The sequence below is a fragment of the Protopterus annectens genome, chromosome 11.part0 (assembly GCF_019279795.1).
Source record: "Protopterus annectens isolate FY-2018-M chromosome 11.part0, PAN1.0, whole genome shotgun sequence".
Classification (NCBI taxonomy): domain Eukaryota; kingdom Metazoa; phylum Chordata; order Ceratodontiformes; family Protopteridae; genus Protopterus; species Protopterus annectens.
In genome coordinates, this window is record NC_056745.1 from 17,802,546 (window position 1) to 17,826,839 (window position 24,294).

At 34.0% G+C, this 24,294-nt stretch overlaps 1 protein-coding gene across 1 annotated transcript; it reads left to right on the forward strand.

Moving 5' to 3' along the window:
• Nucleotides 1-1,177: 1,177 nt before the first annotated feature.
• On the forward strand, nt 1,178-3,044 carry LOC122815980 (zinc finger protein 845-like). Its single transcript, XM_044088865.1, has one exon. It carries the CDS (start codon nt 1,222-1,224, stop codon nt 3,031-3,033), a length of 1,812 nt encoding a protein of 603 aa, XP_043944800.1. The 5' UTR covers nt 1,178-1,221; the 3' UTR covers nt 3,034-3,044.
• Nucleotides 3,045-24,294: the final 21,250 nt, after the last annotated feature.

The following is a 24,294-nucleotide window of genomic DNA, read 5'->3' on the forward strand; positions in this document are numbered from 1 at the left end:
ATTAAAAGTAAAGGTAATGGGCTTGTTATGATCATCCATAACTTTGTTAACTTTAACTGTAAGTTTGATCTTCCTGCTGGCCCTTGGCATTGCAAATATTGGAAAGGAAAACCAGCTACCCAGGTACTGCCAAGATTGAGCACAACAGTTAATTCAGTACTTAGGTTTTTCTTTAATTTTTTCAGTCCTTTCCAGCATTACAAGTAAAATATACCAAGATTCATTATCAGTATTCAAACTTATTACAATAGGTGGAGTTCAGATGATGTCATCCCGCTGTCATTGCACACACCAATAGTACCTCCCTCAGTAATTCCTTCCACTGCTAGTCACTAGTACTACCTTTTTCTGTTTATTTCCTGTTCTGGCCAATGTACAGATGAAGTGATGGTGACACCATGAAGTGTTGCTTGCATATTGATAGCAAAACACTTGTTTAAATAGTAGCAACAACCCCTTGATAACAGTTGCTGTAGTTTTACACAGGAGGTGTGGTAAAAAGTTTGACATGTGCTGGATGGAGGTACAGGAATCTGAGCAAAGTGCAGAGCTGCGTAGATGAGTTGGGTTGTAAAGTTCACAAATGGCAGACCAGACGTTATAAATCCACAAAAATTTGGTTTATTAGTCCACAGGTATAAGTGCTTTCATCCCAATGAAATCACATAAGGAACTTCATCAGATACAAGGTTTTAAAATTTAAAAATCAAATAAATAGACTTGAATACGTGACATCACTTCCTATACCATATTTAAAGGGAAACTGACAAGCAAAATATTTCATTACTGTTTAAATGCAACCATAAGACATAAGACACGTAAAATGCAACAATAAACACAGAAGTAAAATGCACAAGACACATAGAGATATAAGAATTTCTCAAATTAGTATAAAATGTGGATTTATAACCTCTGGTCTGCCATTTGTGACTTCTATTTTTGTTTTGGTGTTTTTCCTGATTTTGAGTGATTCTGGGTTGTAAAGATGTTTGTTTATGTATCTCTGCATTACTCTGTGTTGGCCGAGAACATTTTAAGTAGAAAAATGTTATATAATGTATTGTTAGCTTAAATGCATAAAGAAAAGTGTTTGCGATTTTGCGCTGTATACATATACCTAATACCATAATTTTCATTTTAATAAGACTGCTAACTATTGTATTCTGTTTAGTCTCCAGGGGCTTAAACTGCTACCAGAATCCGCATCAGTTGTCACTAATTATGCCATATAAGTGTGCAACATGTGATAAAATGTTTAGACAGAAAGTTGACCTCCTGTACCATGAAAAAGCTCATGCAAGAGAGAAGCCATATAAATGTGCAGTATGTGACAAGAGTTTTATACAGAAGTTTCAGCTCACACGCCATAAGAAAACTCATACTGGTGATCGGCCTTATAAGTGCGGTACATGTGATAAGAGTTTTTTATTGAAAGATCAGCTCACACGCCATGAGAAAACTCACACTGGTGATCGGCCTTATAAGTGTGGTACATGTGATAAGAGTTTTTTATTGAAATTGCAGCTCACACGCCATGAGAAAACTCATACTGGTGATCGGCCTTATAAGTGCGGTACATGTGATAAGAGTTTTATATTGAATTGTCAGCTCACATGCCATGAGAAAACTCACACTGGTGATCGGCCTTATAAGTGCGATACATGTGATAAGAGTTTTTTATTGAAAGGGCAGCTCACACGTCATGAGAAAACTCATACTGGTAATCGGCCTTATAAGTGCGGTACATGTGATAAGAGTTTTATATTGAATTGTCAGCTCACATGCCATGAGAAAACTCACACTGGTGATCGACCTTATAAGTGTGGTACATGTGATAAGAGTTTTTTATTCAAATGTCAGCTCACACGCCATGAGAAAACTCACACTGGTGATCGGCCTTATAAGTGCAGTACATGTGATAAGAGTTTTTTATTCAAAGATCAGCTCACAAACCATGAGAAAACTCACACTGGTGATCGGCCTTATAAGTGCAGTACATGTGATAAGAGTTTTATATTGAATATTCAGCTCACACGCCATAAGAAAACTCACACTGGTGATCGGCCTTATAAGTGCGGTACATGTGATAAGAGTTTTTTATTGAAAGGTCGGCTCACACGCCATGAGAAAACTCATACTGGTGATCAGCCTTATAAGTGTGGTACATGTGATAAGAGTTTTTTATTGAAATTGCAGCTCACACGCCATGAGAAATCTCATACTGGTGATCAGACTTATAAGTGTGGTACATGTGATAAGAGTTTTATATTGAATATTCAGCTCACACGCCATAAGAAAACTCACATTGGTGATCGGCCTTATAAGTGCGGTACATGTGATAAGAGTTTTTTATTGAAAGTGCAGCTCACACGCCATGAGAAAACTCATACTGGTGATCGGCCTTATAAGTGCAGTACATGTGATAAGAGTTTTATATTGAATTGTCAGCTCACAAACCATGAGCGAACTCACACTGGGGATCGGCCTTATAAGTGTGGTACATGCGATAAGAGTTTTGTATGGAAAGGGAATGTCGCACAGCATGAGAAACTACACAGTGGAGAGAAGCCATATAAATGTGCATGGTGTGATAAGAGCTTTATATGGAGATATACGCTCGTACGGCATGAGATAATACACAGTGGAGATAAGCCATATAAATGTGCATGGTGTAGTAGCGGTTTTAAAAGAAAGTGGTCTTTAAAAAAACATGAGAGAATACACACTGGTAATAGTCCATATAAATGTGCTACGGGTAGCAGGAGTTTTACACACAAAAGTGATGTATACCATGAAAAAACTTACTCCGGTGATCGGCTTTATAAATGTACAATGTGTGACATGAGTTTTACACAGAAGAACAGTTTTGTGTACCATAAAAAAAGCGCACACAGGGGAAGGCCATATAAAAGTGCAATATTTGATAAAACTTTTAGACAGAAGAGTGGTCTTGTGTACCATAAAAAAAACTCATATGGGAGAAAAGAAGTAACAGAAAGAATAAGACGTTTAAAGGTACAGGATATGAAATGAGATGAAGAAACAGCCAGAGAGATTGAAACAAAGTTAAGAAAAGCCTCTAACTGGAAAACCCCAAGCCCAGATGCAGTACCTAACTTCTGGTTAAAAGTATTAACATCTTTGCACGAAGATTTAGCCATGAGCAAGAACTATTTATATGCACACCCTGAACAGACACCAGCCTAGCTAACAACAGGAAAATCAATACTCCTACTTAAGGATGAACCTGTAAGCTACCCTAAAAATTATAGACCAATAACTTGCCTTTCAAAGAAGTATAAATTGTACGCTACAGTTGAGGCCAACGGAGTTTATAGTCATTTAGAAGAAAACTTAATTATGGCAATAGAACAAAAGGGCAATAAAAGAAAGTTATATCAAACGAGGATCATTTGTTGTTAAGTAAAAGTCATAGTAGAGAACTGCAAAAAGGGAAAGAATCTTAAGTATGGCATGGATTGACTACAGAAAAGCATTTGATAGTATCCCAGATTCATGGATAAAAGAGTGCTTAAAAATGTGCAAGATACACCGTACACTGATTGACTATATTACAGTGAACATGAAACAATGGCAGACTACTTTGCAATTAAGCCATGATAAAGGACACATTATTATTCCTGGGGTAAAAATTCAAAGGGAGATATTCCAGGGTAACTTTCTCACTGCTGCTATTCTGCTTTGCCCTTAACCTATTACACTATCTACTTAACAGCTTAGGCCATGGCTACAATTTGGCTCCTAGAAAACAAAGTGTAAAGACTTCTGATGTTCTCTTTGTCGATGATTTAAAACTGTATAGCTTATCAGATGAGATACTGAAAGCACAACTGCAAGTTGTCAAAACATTTTCAGATGATATAAGAATGCCATTTGGTCTTGATAAAGGTGCAAAGGCCACCTTTAAAGCAGGAAAACTGCAGCACCAATAAAACATCAGTTTGGGACAAGAGTGTGATGTAAAAGAACTTGAGCAAGAGGGATTGTATAAATATTTGGGAATTGATGAAAGATCAACAAGAAAACATGAACAAATGTGAGAAAAACATAGTAAGGAATACTTTTTGAAGACTTAAATTAATCCTGAAAACAGCACTGACATCTAGGAATAAAATCTAAGCTATAAACCAATTTGCTCTTCCTGTCCTAACTTACAGTTTTAGAGTGACTGACTGGCCCCAAAACATATTGGATAGATTAGGCAGGAAAACAAGAAGGATGCGTCATGCTCACCAAGTGATATATAAAAAAATCAGTGTATACCAAGATTATATATTCCCCATTCCGAAGGAGGGATGGGCCTCCATGAAGTTAATTACATGTATAGATTTTCAGTTGTAGGACTCCACACACATCTGCTGACCTCACAAGACCCAAATGTAGTGAAAGTTTTGAAACATGAGGAGAATAAATCTAAGATGACTTCCCTGCTTAGGCTAGGAGAAGCATATTGGCATCAAGCAAGAATGGAGGTCAAACCACAAGTAGATAAAAGTCGGGCAGCAACTGAATGTGCCAAAAACAAAAGAAAATATAAGGTGAAGGACCAGATGAGAAGGCAAGAAATGTGGAAAATGCATAAATATAGTTGCAAGTATAGAAAACTTCTGGGAGAACCTCATGTGATCAGGAACAAATGCAGGAATGGTTAAGGAGAGCTGAATTCAAACCAAGAGATGAAAGGTTAATATTGGCGGCCCAAGATAGTGGGATACATACATGTAGGTTTACAAAGTCCATTGAACATGTGGGGGAAACAGACAAATGTAGATTTTGTAAAACAGAATTGGAAACAGTTGCACACCTCGTTGCTGGTGACGACATACTAATGGCAGAAGGACTATATACTGAAAGGCATAATAATGTGGCAAGACTGTTGCACTGGGGATTGTGCAAACAGTATGGTACTGAAGTGACTGAAAAACACTGGAAACATGAGCCGTAAAGCATCATAGAAAATGAAGTGTACATCACATGGGATCATCCATTACCAACAGTTCAACAGGTAAATGCTAGAAAACCAGATATGGTCCATGAAAAGAAGACAGAAGTAGCATCGAACAGTGAAATCACCATACCGAGTGACTACAGTGTCTTGCATAGAGAAACACAAAGTCATAAAGTATCAGGATTTGCAGGCAGAAAAGAGAGCAATGTGGAATAAAGATACCCAGACAGTTCCAATAGTAGTAGGAGCAACGGGTCTTATAAAAAAAAAGAGTCTGCAATCATATTTAATTACAGTGGATGTAAAAAGTGTACACACCCCTGTTAAAATGTCAGGATTTTGTGATGTAAAAAAAATGAGACCACAATAAATCATTTTAAAACTTTTCCCACCTTTAATGTGGTCTATAACCTATACAATTCAGTTGAAAAACAAATCTGTTATGGGGAAAAATATAAAAAGTGAAAAAATGTACAATAAGCTGGTTCTGGTTGCATAAGTGTACACACCCTTAAACTAATACTTTGTTGACAAAACCTGGCATTTTAACACGGGTGTGTGCACTTTTTATATCCACTGTATGTTACCAATACATGTAACTCCATACAAATTGCAGAAGGAGTCATTACTGGGCACATTGCGGGTGCTGCGAAGAGCACTACTGGCTGACATCAAAGATTGAAACTACTAATTTCATGAACTTTAATCGTACTTTGACTTAGTAATGGGGTCCACTCCTGTCATGGCATTAGAAATCCAAAAGACTTGGAGAAATTAAAGGAGAGAAGCATATAAATGTGCATTTTGTAAATGGAGTTTTACACAGAATTGGCTTCCTATATTTCACGAGAGAAGACATACTGGTAATAGGCTGCGTAGATGTGCTACATGTGGAAAGAGGTTTGCAAAGAAAAGCAGTCATGTATGCCATGAAAAAGTTCACACTGGACTTTGGGATCCAGATGGAGACATGATAAAATCAGCAAGCAAAGGAGAGTTGTATTGCTGGAATTTAATTCATTCCTTCTTGAGTCTTGTTGAATACCTTCTTTTGGTGGACACGTTTTTTAAAAAATCTCACCAAGATGACACTGATTTATAGACTGTTTATATAGCGTGTATCATGGGCAAAAGTGGGTTCAAAAATAAAAACTGAAGTTATGGATTAACTGAGAAGTGAAAGATTTAGTCAAGAAAATCCAGCACTGGTAACGTCACAGCATGATGGAACAACAAGTCTCCAAATTAAGTAGGAACAGGTAGAACAGCATCTGATCAGCTGCCACATGAAGATACTCTAGTTCCATTAGTAGGAAGCCAGTATAAAAGTTCAGTGGGGTTGCACAGCAAGGGAAGGAACAGGAAACTGTGGCAACTCTATATTGTGGAGTGATAGGCCAGTGACGTCCTGTATGAAAAAGCAATGGATGACACAGCTGAAGAGAATGCGTCACAGGAAGATGTACTGGAACTTTCTGTAGAATGCCTGCAGGAAAATGAGTATAAAGAATGTGCCTCCAATTTAGAAGAAGAAAGATCTAAGGGAAGAGTTGCTTGATTTAATAGAGATGGAGAGACATGTTAAGGTCGATGAAAAAAGTAGACTACAGAAGGTCAATAAGGCCCAAAATGTTAGTAACAGATAAGGTCTTACCACAAAAATACAGGGTAATAAGGGAAAAGAAGAGAAGAAATGAAATGCTGTCATGAAAGTACTGAACAGAGAAAATTGTAAAGCAATTAGTACAATTAGTGTCACTGTTAGAAGAGTATAACAGAGGGAACAGATAAGTAAAAGTACAGACATGATAAAAGCAACAAACATTAGATCAGACCAGGATCTAGCATACACTAATATAAATAATAAACTAAAGATATCAGTATTAGAACAGACTCAGATCTATCATGCACTAATATAAATAATAAACTAAAGATATCAGTATTAGAACAGACCAGGATCTAGCATACACTAATATAAATAATAAACTAAAGATATCCGTATTAGAACAGACCAGGATCTAGCATACACTAATATAAACAATAAACTAAAGATATCAGTATTAGAACAGACCAGGATCTAGCATACACTAATATAAATAATAAACTAAATATATCAGTATTAGAACAGACCAGGATCTAGCATACACTAATATAAATAATAAACTAAAGATGTCAGTATTAGAACAGACCAGGATCTAGCATACACTAATATAAATAATAAGCTAAAGATGTCAGTATTAGAACAGACCAGGATCTAGCATACACTAATTTAAATAATAAACTAAAGATATCAGTATTAGAACAGACTCAGGTCTATCATACACTAATATAAATAATAAACTAAAGATATCAGTATTAGAACAGACCAGGATCCTAGCATACACTAATGTAAATAATAAACTAAATATATCAATATTAGAACAGACCAGGATCTAGCATACACTAATATAAATAATAAACTAAATATATCAGTATTAGAACAGACCAGGATCTAGCATACACTAATATAAATAATAAACTAAAGATATCCGTATTAGAACAGACCAGGATCTAGCATACACTAATATAAACAATAAACTAAAGATATCAGTATTAGAACAGACCAGGATCTAGCATACACTAATATAAATAATAAACTAAAGATAATATTAGAACAGACCAGGATCTAGCATACACTAATATAAATAATAAACTAAAGATATCCATATTAGAACAGACCAGGATCTAGCATACACTAATATAAACAATAAACTAAAGATATCAGTATTAGAACAGACCAGGATCTAGCATACACTAATATAAATAATAAACTAAATATATCAGTATTAGAACAGACCAGGATCTAGCATACACTAATATAAATAATAAACTAAATATATCAGTATTAGAACAGACCAGGATCTAGCATACACTAATATAAATAATAAACTAAAGATGTCAGTATTAGAACAGACCAGGATCTAGCATACACTAATATAAATAATAAACTAAAGATATCAGTATTAGAACAGACCAGGATCTAGCATACACTAATATAAATAGTAAACTAAAGATAGTATTAGAACAGACCAGGATCTAGCATACACTAATATAAATAATAAACTAAAGATATCAGTATTAGAACAGACCAGGATCTAGCATACACTAATGTAAATAATAAACTAAATATATCAGTATTAGAACAGACCAGGATCTAGCATACACTAATATAAATAATAAACTAAAGATATCCGTATTAGAACAGACCAGGATCTATCATACACTAATATAAATAATAAACTAAAGATGTCAGTATTAGAACAGACCAGGATCTAGCATACACTAATATAAATAGTAAACTAAAGATGTCAGTATTAGAATAGACCAGGATCTAGCATACACTAATATAAATAATAAACTAAAGATATCAGTATTAGAACAGACCAGGATCTAGCATACACTAATATAAATAATAAATTAAAGATATCAGTATTAGAACAGACTCAGGTCTATCATACACTAATATAAATAATAAACTAAAGATGTCAGTATTAGAACAGACCAGGATCTAGCATACACTAATATAAATAGTAAACTAAAGATATCAGTATTAGAACAGACCAGGATCTAGCAAACACTATATAAATAATAAACTAAAGATGTCAGTATTAGAACAGACCAGGATCTAGCAAACACTATATAAATAATAAACTAAAGATATCAGTATTAGAACAGACCAGGATCTAGCAAACACTAATATAAATAATAAACTAAAGATATCAGTATTAGAACAGACCAGGGTCTAGCATACACTAATATAAATAATAAACTAAATATATCAGTATTAGAACAGACCAGGATCTAGCATACACTAATATAAATAATAAACTAAATATATCAGTATTAGAACAGACCAGGATATAGCATACACTAATATAAATAATAAACTAAATATATCAGTATTAGAACAGACCAGGATCTAGCATACACTAATATAAATAATAAACTAAAGATATCATTATTAGAACAGACCAGGATCTAGCAAACACTATATAAATAATAAACTAAAGATGTCAGTATTAGAACAGACCATGATCTAGCAAACACTATATAAATAATAAACTAAATCTAGCAAACACTAATATAAATAATAAACTAAAGATATCAGTATTAGAACAGACCAGGATCTAGCATACACAAATATAAATAATAAACTAAATATATCAGTATTAGAACAGACCAGGATCTAGCATACACTAATATAAATAATAAACTAAGTATATCAGTATTAGAACAGACCAGGATCTAGCATACACTAATATAAATAATAAACTAAAGATATCAGTATTAGAACAGACTCAGGTATATCATACACTAATATAAATAATAAACTAAATGTATCAGTATTAGAACAGACCAGGATCTAGCATACACTAATATAAATAATAAACTAAAGATATCAGTATTAGAACAGGCCAGGATCTAGCATACACTAATATAAATAATAAACTAAAGATAGTATTAGAACAGACCAGGATCTACCATACACTAATATAAATAATAAACTAAAGATAGTATTAGAACAGACCAGGATCTATCATACACTATATAAATAATAAACTAAAGATATCAGTATTAGAACAGACCAGGATCTAGCATACACTAATATAAATAATAAACTAAATATATCAGTATTAGAACAGACCAGGATCTAGCATACACTAATATAAATAATAAACTAAAGATATCAGTATTAGAACAGACCAGGATCTAGCATACACTAATATAAATAATAAACTAAATATATCAGTATTAGAACAGACCAGGATCTAGCATACACAGATATAAATAATAAACTAAAGATAGTATTAGAACAGACCAGGATCTAGCATACACTAATATAAATAATAAACTAAAGATATCAGTATTAGAACAGACTCAGGTCTATCATACACTAATATAAATAATAAACTAAAGATATCAGTATTAGAACAGAACAATAAACTAAAGATATCAGTATTAGAACAGAACAGGATCTAGCATACACTAATATAAATAATAAACTAAAGATGTCAGTATTAGAACAGACTCAGGTCTATCATACACTAATATAAATAATAAACTAAAGATATCATTATTAGAACAGACCAGGATCTAGCATACACTAATATAAATAATAAACTAAAGATATCAGTATTAGAACAGATCAGGATCTAGCATACACTAATATAAATAATAAACTAAAGATATCAGTATTAGAACAGACCAGGATCTAGCATACACTAATATAAATAATAAACAAAAGATATCAGTATTAGAACAGACCAGGATCTAGCATACACTAATATAAATAATAAACTAAATATATCAGTATTAGAACAGACCAGGATCTAGCATACACTAATGTAAATAATAAACTAAAGATGTCAGTATTAGAACAGACCAGGATCTAGCGTACACTAATATAAATAATAAACTAAAGATAGTATTAGAACAGACCAGGATGTAGCATACACTAATGTAAATAATAAACTAAATATGTCAGTTTTAGAACAGACCAGGATCTAGCAAACACTATATAAATAATAAACTAAAGATAGTATTAGAACAGACCAGGATCTAGCATACACTAATATAAATAATAAACTAAAGATATCAGTATTAGAACAGACTCAGGTCTATCATACACTAATATAAATAATAAACTAAAGATATCAGTATTAGAACAGACCAGGATCTAGCATACACTAATGTAAATAAACTAAAGATATCCGTATTAGAACAGACTAGGATCTAGCATACACTAATATAAATAAACTAAAGATATCAGTATTAGAACAGACCAGGATCTAGCATACACTAATATAAATAATAAACTAAAGATATCAGTATTAGAACAGACCAGGATCTAGCAAACACTATATAAATAATAAACTAAAGATGTCAGTATTAGAACAGACCAGGATCTAGCAAACACTATATAAATAATAAACTAAAGGTATCAGTATTAGAACAGACCAGGATCTGCCATACACTAATATAAATAATAAACTAAAGATATCAGTATTAGAACAGACCAGGATCTAGCATACACTAATATAAGTAATAAACTAAAGATATCAGTATTAGAACAGACCAGGATCTAGCAAACACTAATATAAATAATAAACTAAAGATATCAGCACAGTCAGGAAAAACTTAGAAAATTTGCAGATAAATGTAAAGGAAAAATAAAAATAAAATAACCCAAAAAGTTTTATTGAGAATTGGGAAACAAAGCAAAAGGAGTAGAAACACCGCCAAAAGGGAAGAAATAGGCACATTTTGGAAAAATATCTGTCAAACCACTGTGGAACGTAACAAAGATGCTGAATGGATAGAAGTAGTAAAAGAAACAGTAAGAAGTTCACATGTATAGGGTATGAAATGGGCTGAATTAATGGACACAGAAATTGAAGTAAAATTAAGAAAAGCTCCTAAATGGAAAAACGCTAGGCTCAGATCATCAGTACCTAACTTCTGGCTAAACGTATTAACATTATTAAAAAGGAACAGAAGTGCAGGTAAATGGTTCAACTAAGACACCGAAAAATATGCAATAAAATAAATGGAAGCACCAAACCACGGCCAACAAAATAATGGTAAAAGAAACACTGTTTAATGGTAAGCACTTTCTCAGCAAGATATGCTGCTTCTTCAGACAATCCACCATTACACAAACATCCGTTTTATAAGAATAAACATCCAATAATATATGCAAATAAAAACAATTGAAAGTTAAATACATAGGAAGGCCAGCTTTGCAGGTGCCTGTATTTCATCTTGGAAAACTCCTACCCTGCAGTACTGGCTTAATAGAAATCTTATCATTGATTCCTTTACCCATGGTAGCTCTCATCCTAATAATCCATGCTAGTTCTGCTGTTTCAGTATTGTTTCGAACGTCCCCTCCCCTTTTACTTTCAAATATCTTTTGTATAACCATAAACTTAAAAGTATGTATATGGTCGTATTGGGCAACATGCTTAGCCAAAGCATTAGATTCGACATTCCTTGAAGTATCATATAGGTGTTCCCTCATGCGTTCCTTGAGCCTCCGATTGGTCTTTCCTATGTAAAATGAATGGCATTTTATACAATATGCAAGGTAGACTAAATTAATACTATTACAATCAGGGTTTAGTCTAAATTCGATTGTTCTGCCTGTATCAGGGTAAGTAAACCTGCCACTGCTTTATCTGTAAACCTACAGACATTACATCTGTTACAAGGAAGAGTACCTAATACGCTCATACATTATGCTCAGTCTTAGGGCCACGTAACATTCTTTTCAAGGACTTTTTATTTTTGAAAGTACAACTATGTCTTTCCCCCACGATATCTTTAATTTTCTCATCAGTACACAGTATACCCCAGTTTTTCATGAACATGTCTTGTAACAATCTCACATTACTGGAATAAGTAATGTGCATCCACATATGCCCATTAACTATATTGCCACCAACAATATTTACAGGGGTCTCTGAGAAGTAGGGTTTCCCTCTATCTTTTCTATGCTCAGGGATTTTAGATAATATGCCCATAACCTCTTTATCTGTATAACCTCTATCTAAAAAAATTCTTTAAGGTTCTCTAGTTCTTTCAAATAGCTATCTTCATTGGCCACAAACCTCAAGGTTCTCAGACCTTGGCTTTAGCTGTAGCATTCTTTTTTATATATATATATATATATATATATATATATATATATATATATATATATATAAAATCTAAGATCCCTGAGCATAGAAAAGATAGAGGGAAACCCTACTTCTCAGAGACCCCTGTAAATATTGTTGGTGGCAATATAGATATGAGTATATGTGGATACCCATTACTTATTCCAGTAATGTGAGATTGTTACAAGATGGGTTCATGAAAAATTGAGGTATATTCTGTACTGATTAGAAAATTAAAGATATCATGGGGGAAAGACATAATTATACTTTCAAAAATAAAAAGTCCTTGAAAAGACTGTTATGTGGCCCTAAGAATGAGCATAATGACTGGGTGGATGATACTGTATTAGGTACTCTTCCTTGTAACAGATGTAATGTCTGTAGGTTTACAGATAGCAGTGGCAGGTTTACTTACCCTGATACAGGCAGAACAATCGAATTTAGATTAAACCCTGATTGTAATAGTATTAATTTAGTCTACCTTATGTATTGTATAAAATGCCATTCATTTTTACATAGGGAAGACCAGTTGGATCAAGGAATGCATGAGGGAACACCTATATGATATTTCAAGAAATGTTGAATCTAATGCTTTGGCTAAGCATGTTGCCCAATACGACCATACACATACTTTTAAATTTACAATTATACAAAAGATATTTGAAAGTAAAAGAGGAGGGGACATTAGAAACAATACTGGAACAGCAGAGCTAAAATGGATTATTAGGATGAGAGTTACGATGGGTAAAGGAATCAATAATAAGATTTCTATTAAGCCAGTATTGCAGGCTAGGGGGTTGCCAAGATGAAATATTGCACCTGCAAAGCTGCCCTTCCTATGTATTTAACTGTTAATTGTTTTTATTTGCATATATTATTGGATGTCTGTTTTTATTGGATGTTTATTCTTTTAAAATGGATGTTTGTGTAATGGTGGATTGTCTGATGAAGCGGCATATCTTGCTGTGAAAGCGCTTACCATTAAACAGTGTTTTTTTTCCATTATTTTGTTGGCAGTGGTTTGATTCTTCCATTTATTTTATTGCATATTAACATTGTTACACACAGATTTACCCCTGAGTAAGAACCACTTATCTGCACACCCCAGACAGACACCAACCTGGTTAATGACAGGAAAATGATACTTCTCTTTAAAAGTGAACCTACAAGCTATCCTAAGAATTATAGACCAATAACTTGCTTTCCGACAATGTAGAAACTAGATACTGGAATTGATGTTGACAAAAGTTTATAAACATTTAGAAGAAAACTCACTCAATCATGGGAATAAAAAAGCAGATAACAAATAAGTCATATGGAACAATGGATCATTTCTTGTTAAAGTAATAATGGAGAATTGTAAAAAGGGGAAAAATTTAAGTACAGCAAGGATAGATTATAAAATAAAACATTTGACAGCATTCCCACATTCATGGATAAAGGAATAATGTGTAAGATGCACCCTTCATTGATCAATTACATTAAGTGACAAACCCCTTTGCATCTAAGCCATGATAAAGGACAAATTATTATCCCAGAGATGAAAAATTCAAAGGGGGATATTTCAGGATGACTGTCACCACTGCTGTTTTGTCTTGTCCTCATTATACTGTCCACTTAACAGATTAGATCATGGCTACAATTTGGCTCCCATTAGAACAACAAAATGTAAAGACCATCTTGTTTTTGGTGGACGATTAGTTCATCAAAGTAGGAGCCGAAAGCACAACAGGAGATAGTCAAATCTTTCTGAGGTTATATAAGAATGTTGTTTGGTCTTGATAAATGTGTAAAAGCAACATTTAAAGCAGAAAAGCTGCAGCACCAAGAAAAATATCAGTCTGGAACAGGAATGTGATATAAAAGAACCTGAGCAGGAAGAAGTGTATAAATAATTGGGAATTGATGAAGGATCGGCAAAACATGAAAAAAATGTAAGCAAAACTCAAATAGTATTTTAGAAGACTAAAATTAAAACTGAAAACAGCCCTGATATATAGGAACCAAGTCCAAGCTATAAACCAATTTGCTCTTCTGTTCTAACTTACAGTATTGGAGTGATTGACTGGCCGCAAATGGTATTGCATTACTTGGACAGGAAAACAAAAAAAGTACTTCAAGCTCATCAAATGATATATAAAAATCAGTGTATACCAAGATTATATATCCCTCATTCTGAAGGAGGTATGAGCCTCCTAGAAATTAATCGCATGTATAGCTCTGCAGTAATAGGACTGTATACATATCCGCTGACCTCATGAGATATAAACATGGTGAAAGTTTTGAAACATGAAGAGAACAAATCTAAGATCACTTCCCTGCTTAGTGTAGCAGAAGCATAGCGGTGGCAAGCGGGAATAGGAAGTCCACAAGGGCAGTTAGGGTGGTACTAATGGGGTTTGGCATAATGATTAATGTGCTTACCTTCTAGACACAAGGTACAGTGTTTGATTCTTACCTTTGGGTTGCAAAGTTTGGCTAGGCTTAAAATGGCCTGCAAGGGCAGATAGTCTAGTACTAATCTCTGAACCTGTAAATCACACCAGAAATAGATAAAAATCAGGCAACAACTAAATGTGCCTTAAAACAAAGGAAAGAATATAAGGAGAAAGATCAGATGAGATGATAGAAATGTGGAAAAGTCATAAATATACTGCCAAGTGTAGAAAACTCCTGAAGCAACCTCATGTTGATGAGGATTTGATGCAGCAATGCTTAAGGAGAGTTGAATTTAAACCAAAGATGACAGGTTAACATTGACGGCCCAGGAGAGGGTACTACATATCCATTGGTTAAGTCCATTGAATATATGGGAGAAACAAATGCAGGTTCACTAAAGCAGAACTAGAAACAGTCACACATCATGTTGCTGGGTGTGATACACTAATGGCAGAGGGACTGTATATTAAAAGGCATAATAATGTGGTAAGACTGTTGCACTGGAAATTGTGTAAAAACATTACAATATTAGAAGAGCTGAGAAGCATTGGAAGCACGAGCCACAGCACATTGTAGAGAATGTTGTTTATATCACATGGGATCACCCATTATCATGAGTTTTAAAAATAGATGCGAGAAAGCCAAATTAGTAGTCCATAAAAAGAAGACAAAAGTAGTATTGATCATTGAAATTGCTTCAACCAATTATTACAGTGTCTTGCATGCAGAGCGACACAAAGTCATAAAATGTCATGATTTGCAGGCAGAAATGAGAGCAATGTGAAAGAAAAATACAAGGGCAGTTCCAATAATAGTAGGAGTAATGGGTCTCATAAAAAAGAACTTACAGTTTTATTTTGATATGCAGCAGATACATGCAGTGCTCTGTGAATTGCAGGAGTCAATTCTGGTCACGTTGAGGGTGTTGCAAAGATTACTTTTGGCCAGTGTCAAAGATCAAAGCAATACTAATTTCATGAACTTTAATCATATTCTGATGTAGAAAAGGCATCCATTCCCCTCATGGTATTAGAAACCAAAAAGACTTGGGAGAAATTAAACTGAAACAAATTTAAAAAGAGATGAGCCATAAATGTACATGCGGCACAGGTTTTAAGGAAACGTATCGTATACCATGAGAACTCATTGATGACCCAAACAAGTTTTAATGAGAATTGAGAAAGAAGGTAACAGCAGTACAAGCGTCATCTTAAAAGAAGTCAGTACATTTTGGGGGGTATTTATGAAGATCATTGTGAACATAACAAAGATACTGAGTAGATAGAAGAGTAAAAAATCAGCAGTAAGATATGCTAATACAGTTGAAACAAAACATTAAAGGTAACACACAAAATATAAAAAGCCAAAAGAAACAGAAACGCCCGGGTAAACCAATGTCTTCATTGTGTAATACCTTCAACCTACTTTGAAGTAGTCCCATGGGATATATGGATATACTCAAATGACCTGTTAAGGAAGTGTAATGAATACCCATTGACTCTTTACTTCTTTAAAGTATTTAACTATCCAGTCAGACCTTTAAAGCTGAATCCCATTAGCCATAGTCATGACATGTTTTGCCTTTTTTAAGACTTGTCAATACAGCTTAAGTGGTTAGGTTGGTTTTGCTTGGATCGCTCTCCTCTAATAAGGTAATTAAGTGTGTTTAACACTGGAATGACTGCAAAATATCCCAAATAATCAAAACAAAGGGTAAAAAAGGTACTACAGAAAAGTCAAAATGCCAACAGTAAACAGAAATATCCCAGATAAATCCATGGCTTCATTGTGTAAAACCTTAAGTCTTTTGTGGAGGCCCATGTGATATACGCAAATGGCCTCTTAAAGACATTCGCATGTTCATTTCTGAATGTTTAGTGGATATTAAGTGGAGTGGAGTAAAAGAGAAATTAAGACATTTGAGTCTCTTAAATGGACCCCCCCCCCAACCTGGATGCAGTCTACCCACCTTCTGATCCGAAGAAGCGATTTGTGATTTTATCATGAAAGTGCTTATCCTGGAATAAATATTTGATTTTTTAGTGTCATCCTCCATGTTGCTGGTGTTTTCTGTGCTTTTTTGGTCTTAAAATAAATAAAACAACTCCTCTGAAACACCCAACCTGCAAGTCATCTTAGGAACTATAGATAAATAACTTGCTTTCTGATGATATATAAAACACATACCTCAACTGATGTGGACGCAGTTAAGTCACCTTGAAAAAATTTTAATCATGACAAACGATCAGAAGTGTAATGGAAGAAAATTATATAAAACAAGTCATTAACTATTTTTAAACAAAGCCATAACAAAGCTATAAAAAGGTCACAACATAAGTATGGCAGGGATAAATTACAAAAAAAGCATTTGATAGTATTCTGCATTCATGGAATGTAAAATGCTTAAGTATTAAAAATATCTCACACTGTTAAATTACATATCAGTCAATATTAAACAGTGGCACAACATGAATATTTCTATGAGAAATGCTGTTTTTGTCATTTTTAATAAAGAGTATTTGGTTTTCTTTCTTCTACTGTTCTATTGTTGGTATTTAGTTACCCCATATTATCAGCAATGTCATTTCCTGTATTTTTTTTGTGGTTCAGTGCTTCATAGTTTCTGCTTTCCACATAAGTCATGATAAAGGACAAATTATTTTCTTAGGGCTGAAAATTCAAAGGGGGATTTTTCAGGAAGATGTTTGTTACTACTACTGTTGTGCCTTGTCCTTAATCCATTAAGCTGTTCACTTAACAGAGTAGGACATTTGCAACTTAACTACCAGAAATCAGCCTAGCCCTTTGACATCTTCTACTTTTTGTGAATTATTAAACTGCATAAGTCATCAGACAAGCACTTGAAAGCACAACTACAACTGGCCAAAAGTTTCCCAGACTAAATAAAAATTACATTTTGACTTAATGTGCAAATGGAACATTTATAGCAAAAAAATTGAAGCAGCCAGGAAATACCAACTTGGGAGAGGAATTTGATATAAAATAAGTTGGACAAGAGAAAGTATATCTGGAAATAGATGAACAGTCAGCAGTAAAGACTGAAGCAATGATAGTAGAATACTTTTAGAAGACTGAAAATAATCAAAATTACTTTGACATCCAGGAATAAAGTTCAAGTTATAAATCAAATTCTGTTACTCCTTTGGTGTGATTTGAGTGGCCCTGAAAACTATTGGATTAGGGGAACAGGAAAATATATCTTTTTGCCTATCAAATGATATATAAAAAAAAGAATATGCTACAACTGTATATACCGTTGTGTGTTGGAGGCATGGGCCTCCTAGAAATTGACTATATGTATAAGTCTGCAATCATGGGACTTCATACATATTTGTTGGTACCATCACATCCAAATATTGTGCAAATTCTTAACCATGAAGAAAACAAGTTTAAGATGTGACATCTTTGCTTGGAGTAGCAGAAGCATTTCAGAAAGGAGTAGGAATGAAAAATCAAAACAGAAGTAGATAGAAGTCAGGCAGCAACAGAAAGTGTCAAAACAAAAAATATAAAGAACATGACCAGAAGGAAATGAAATTAAAAAGGGAAAGCCCACAATTATTTGGAAAGTGTAGAGAACTCTTGGAAAAAGTATTGATCAAAATGTGATGCTTAAATAATTAAGGATGATAGGTTAATAATGATGATTTAAGATTGCAAGCTGTGTGTACATGTTGGTTTACAAAGTCTGTAGGGAAAAAGTGGAAAGATAACGATATTTAAATCTAGAAACAGTTGCATCTCTCTACTGTTTGTGATGTATTCATGGCTGAGGGATACTGAAAGTCCCAGTAATGTAGTAAGATTGCTGCACCGGGGAATTGAAAGCACAAGAACATACAGGTAGATGAGAAACACTGGAAATTTGAACCACAAAGAGTTATTGAAAATAAAGGTAATCCCATACAGTTAAGAAAATAGAAGATAGAAAACCTGATCTAGTAGTAAAAAAAAAAGAGGACAAAAGTAACTAATCATTGACATAGCTACAACTAGCGACTATAGTGCCCTGAGAAATGATGGACATAAAGCCATAACATATCCGGGTATATAAGCACTTGTGACTATAGTGCCCTGAGAAATGATGGACATAAAGCCATAACATATCAGGGTATATAAGCACTGGTGACTGTAGTGCCCTGAGAAATGATGGACATAAAGCCATAACATATCAGGGTATATAAGCACTGGTGACTGTAGTGCCCTGAGAAATGATGGACATAAAGCCATAATATATCAGGATATATAAGCACTCGTGACTATAGTGCCCTGAGAAGTGATGGACATAAAGCCATAACATATCAGGGTATATAAGCACTGGTGACTGTAGTGCCCTGAGAAATGATGGACATAAAGCCATAATATATCAGGGTATATAAGCAGAAACTAGAGCACTAACGATTAAATTTGCAATAGTAGTAGCAGGAAGAGGGATAATAAAGTATTAAACTTTAAAAAAAATAACTTGTCGGTTATTGTATGTTATTGTCCAAACATTAGTTAATAGTTGTTCCATTGTATACTATGTTTCTTTCATTGTATAGTATCCTTTATGAACTGTATTATTCGTCTGAAGTTTAAAAGTTTGAACTGTTACACTGTGTGATTTTTTACATGGAGCTTTTCTCTCTGGGCCTCCACTGAAAATGGGCTACTGGCCCATTTAGACTTCCCCGGTAAATGTTAAATAAATAAAAAATAAATAAATAAAATTTTCAGACAAGCTTAAATATGCTGTCAGTAAATGTAACTCCATTTGAACTTTAGCCGTAGGAAATTCCATTCCAGGTATGTTGCAGGTGCTGAGATGAGCACTTTTGGCAAACATTAAAGACTGAAGTAATACAATTATATGAACTTTAAACATACCTTAAGCTTAGAGGGGTGTCTGATCTAATCCCAGTATAAAGCCTTAAATATTTGGAGAAGTTAAATGTGACAAGAGTTTCACAATAAAGTAGTTGCTCACATCTCATAAGAAAAAACATCATATGGATCCAAATGGAGGGATGAAATCAGCAAGAGGAAGGTAGTAGTATTGCTGGAACTGAATTTAACCTCAAGCTTTGGTCAGTACCTTTTCATGGTACTCCCTGTTTTTTCAGAAAATCTCACCAAGACAAAACTACATTATTTTATATGGCATGAAGAAATGTAGGTCAAAAAAGAAAAGAAAAGAAACCTTGGTGTACAGGTCCCATGCTAAAAAGTGCCCACTCCTGGAATAGACATTGGTGCCAGGACAAGAACTAAAAGGCAGTGCAAAATCCTCATGAAATGTAAACATCTGAGCCACTCTTGTGGAGTTAATAAAGAAGGGTCTATGGCCCATTTGACTGGGGTTCATTAGGCAGCTTGGGCATTTGTCAATGATTCCCCCTTGAGGGCATACTTCAAAGGAGGGAGTTGCCCTCAAACATAATTCACAAACATGGGAGGCAGGGCAGGGAGTGGGTTGGGCATAAAGAGAACCCCCCCCAGGCCAGAAACATAGACTACCAAACACCCCGTATGCCCATAGGGTCCTCATCTAGCCCCAGAAATACAGGAGTAAATCCAGGGGGTAGGAGATAAGCTGGTAGACACAGTCTGGATGTGAGACGCTGGGGAGCAGGGACAATAAAATGAAGTAAAATTTAAAAAAAAAATGTAACCATACCTACAATATGGTCAAGCTGCATTGTGGATGACCCCTTTAGTTAAAAGTAATAAGCAGTCCATAAAAAATAAATCTGATAATCCAAAAAAGAGGATTTAGACAAAGTTGACTGTTGAGGATAAGAAAGAAATCCAGAATTTCTACAGGTAGGATATTTAGCAAGAGCAAGAAAGAAGTTATAGGAAAGAAAAGTAATTGTGTCATACAAACTGTTAAAAGGTACACATCAAAAGTAAGCTCTTTAACAGAACAAATCAGATCAAAATAATTAGAAAAAGAAACATTAAATCATTTGTAAAAATATGCGATTGAAAGTGCTACAAAAAAAGATAAAAATAATATTTAGAAAAAGAAACTTTAGATAATTTGTAAAAATATGTGATTGATCAAGTGCTACAAAAAAGAACAAAACCAGGAAACTATCAAAACTTATACAAAAAGAAGTTTGGACATCGGAAAGAAAAATATATCTGATATGATATAGTATTTATCTAAAAAAGAACTGCACTAACCTGTATGAACCTGGCCCTCCAAAGATATTGAAAATATATACAGACGAAAACATCCAAATATGGTAAATTTTATAAAGGAAAGGATAGTAAAGCAAAAGTGGAATGTATTAATAACCAAAATATTTAGTGAGGCAGAAAATAGAGAAACAGGAATAGAATAGTGATATATGAACTGAAAAGTGAAGGAATTAGTGTAGAGGCTTTAATACAGACCATATGACAACATGATGAGTCAGTAAATCCTCATAAGATGGTGCAACAGACAGAACAGGAAACTTGGATACAGGATATGCAACATCATAAAAGTCTAGAAACGTCTGTTGGAGACAGGCATGAAAGTCTAGTTAGAATTGCACTGCAATGGAAAAAACAGGAAATGGATTACAAAGATAATGGTTCCATACTAGAAAAAAATTGTCTAAGGCAAGATCTTGATTTGATGGAAATGGACAACCATATTAAGATAGTAAAAGAAAGAGGCTACAGTAATTCATTAAAAACACATGTTAGAAGACTGATGATGGATATAGTAACTGAGAATATTAAAACAGTATCAAGTGATATAACAAAAATGAGCAGAATATAACTACTATGCAGCTAAACTAATAACAGATCAGTCGTTACCACAAAAACAAAGAATAACAAAAGAAAGGAAGTAAAGTAGTGGAATGTAACTATGGATGCACTGAACAGACAAAACTATAAAGCAACAAAGAAAAAGTTTAAACTGTCAGTATTAGAATACAGGAAAGGGAGCTAGTTATCAAACATTCTTAGAAAGATAGATGGCAAAAGCAGCATACAACATAAAAAATCAAAATGTATCACACAGTATCTCAAATAAAAAACTAAAAATATCAGCAGAAACAAAAAAAATTAGAAAGAATGCAGACAGTATAAGTACAAAAACAAGCAATTTATTGAAAATCTAAGAGATTTATAGAAAATTGGGAAACAATCCAATCATAATATAACTCCACCTAAAAAATAGGAAGTCACTACCATTTGGAGAAGTATTTATGAAGATCGTGCTGAATGTAACAAAAATGCCAAAAGGATAGAAGAGTTAAAGAAGCAATTGGAAGATATAATATAGAGGCATGAAATAGAATGGAGTAACACTTAGACAAGCTGAGACAAAGTTGAGAAAGGCCACTAAGTAGAAACCCCATGTCCAGATACTGTGCTTCTGGTTACAAGTATTAACATCTTTCCATAAAGATGTAGTCCTCAAAAAAAAAAAAAAATATGCACATCCCAAAAATACACCAACTAAGTTGACAACAGAAAAACCATAAACTGTACTAGCCATCATATGAACTACAGGCCAATAACTTACCTTCCACCAATATAGAAATGATATAATGCAGCTGATACAGTCAAAGTATATAGTCACTTACAAAATGTCTAGCCTTGTCAGTGGAACAAAAAGGTAATAAAAGAAAGTCATTTGAAAAAAAAATAGGATAATTTACTGTTAAAGCCATAACAGAGCCATAAAAAAGGGCAGGACCTAAGTATGGTATGGATAGATTGCAGAAAAGCATTTGGCAGTGTCTCGTATACTTGGATTGTTGAATGCTAATGATTGTATGGCATACACTCTAAATTGAGAATGTGAAACTGTACCAAACCACTTCGCAACTGAGTCATGATAAAGAGCAAATTATTACCCCAGGGTTAAAAATACAAAAGGGGATATTCCAGGGTGATTCTTTGTCACCACTGCTGTTTTGTCCTGCCCTTAAGCCATGAAGCTGTTTACTTAAGCTGTGCCCATAGCCTAGTATGTTAACTTCCAGAAAACAACCTTGTTCAAAGTCATTGAATCTACCTTTTGTGAGTTGCTTAAATTGTGCAGTTCTTCAGACAAGTACATGAAACCACAATTGCAAAAGGTTAAAACTTTCTCAGATGATGTAAAAATGTCATTTGGTCTTGATAAATGTGCAAAAGCATCATTTATAACTGGAAAGTTGCATCACCAATAAAATATCAACCTATGGCAGAACTGTGACATTATGGAAACTGAACAGGATGGTCTTTTATAATTATTTAGGGATAGATGAATGGTTGAACTAAAACATGAACAAATGAGAACAAAGAGTAGTAAGGAATAATTCAGAAGATTAAAAAGTTGCCTTGATGTCTAGAAATAAAGTTCAAGCTTTGAATCCACTTCCTCTTGTACTGATGTATAGCTTTGGTGTAATTGACTGGATCAAGAAGACATTGGATCAGCTGGACAGTGACAAAGAAATGTGTCATGTCTATCAAATGATATACAGTGCATGGCAAGATTATGTATCCCTTGTGCTGAAGGAGGTATGGGTCTTCTCAAAACTGACTATATGTATAGGTCTGCAGTTGTGGGACTATATCTATCTAGTAATCTTTTAACGTCATGAAATCAAAACATAGTGAAAGTTCTAAACCAAAAAAAAAATTTACTGTAAGATAACATATTTGCTCAGGTTATCAGAAATATTAAAAAGGTTTGGGAATGGAAATCAAACCAGAAGTAAATGAGAATCTGCACCAACACAAAGTGCCGAAAAAACAAAACAAAGTATATAAAGAGCAGGACCAGAAGAAAAGAAACAAAACCTGGAAAGTGGTAAGTATGGTAAACCCCTGGAAAAATCACATATTGATCAAGATGTGCTTCAGGAATGGTTATAGATTAAACCAAATGATAATTTCAGCTCAAGATAGGGGATTATGTATATGCTGGTTTACAAAGTCTATTGAAAGGTAGGTAATACAAACAAATGTAAGTTCTGTAATACAGAATTAGAAATACTTGCACACCTTTTTGGTTGCTGTGTACTCATTGCTGAGGGTCAGTACACTGAAAGGCACAACAATATGGAGAGCCTGTTGTACTGGGGATTGTGCAAACATTACAACACACAAGTAGTCGACAAGCATAACACAAATCAGAAAACCTTACTGAAAATGAAGAAGTTCTTATTGCTTGGGTTCATCCAATACTTG

Excerpts from the sequence above, each read along its gene's own strand:
- LOC122815980 (XM_044088865.1), top strand. The coding sequence starts at position 1,222 with ATGCCATATAAGTGTGCAACATGTGATAAAATGTTTAGACAGAAAGTT.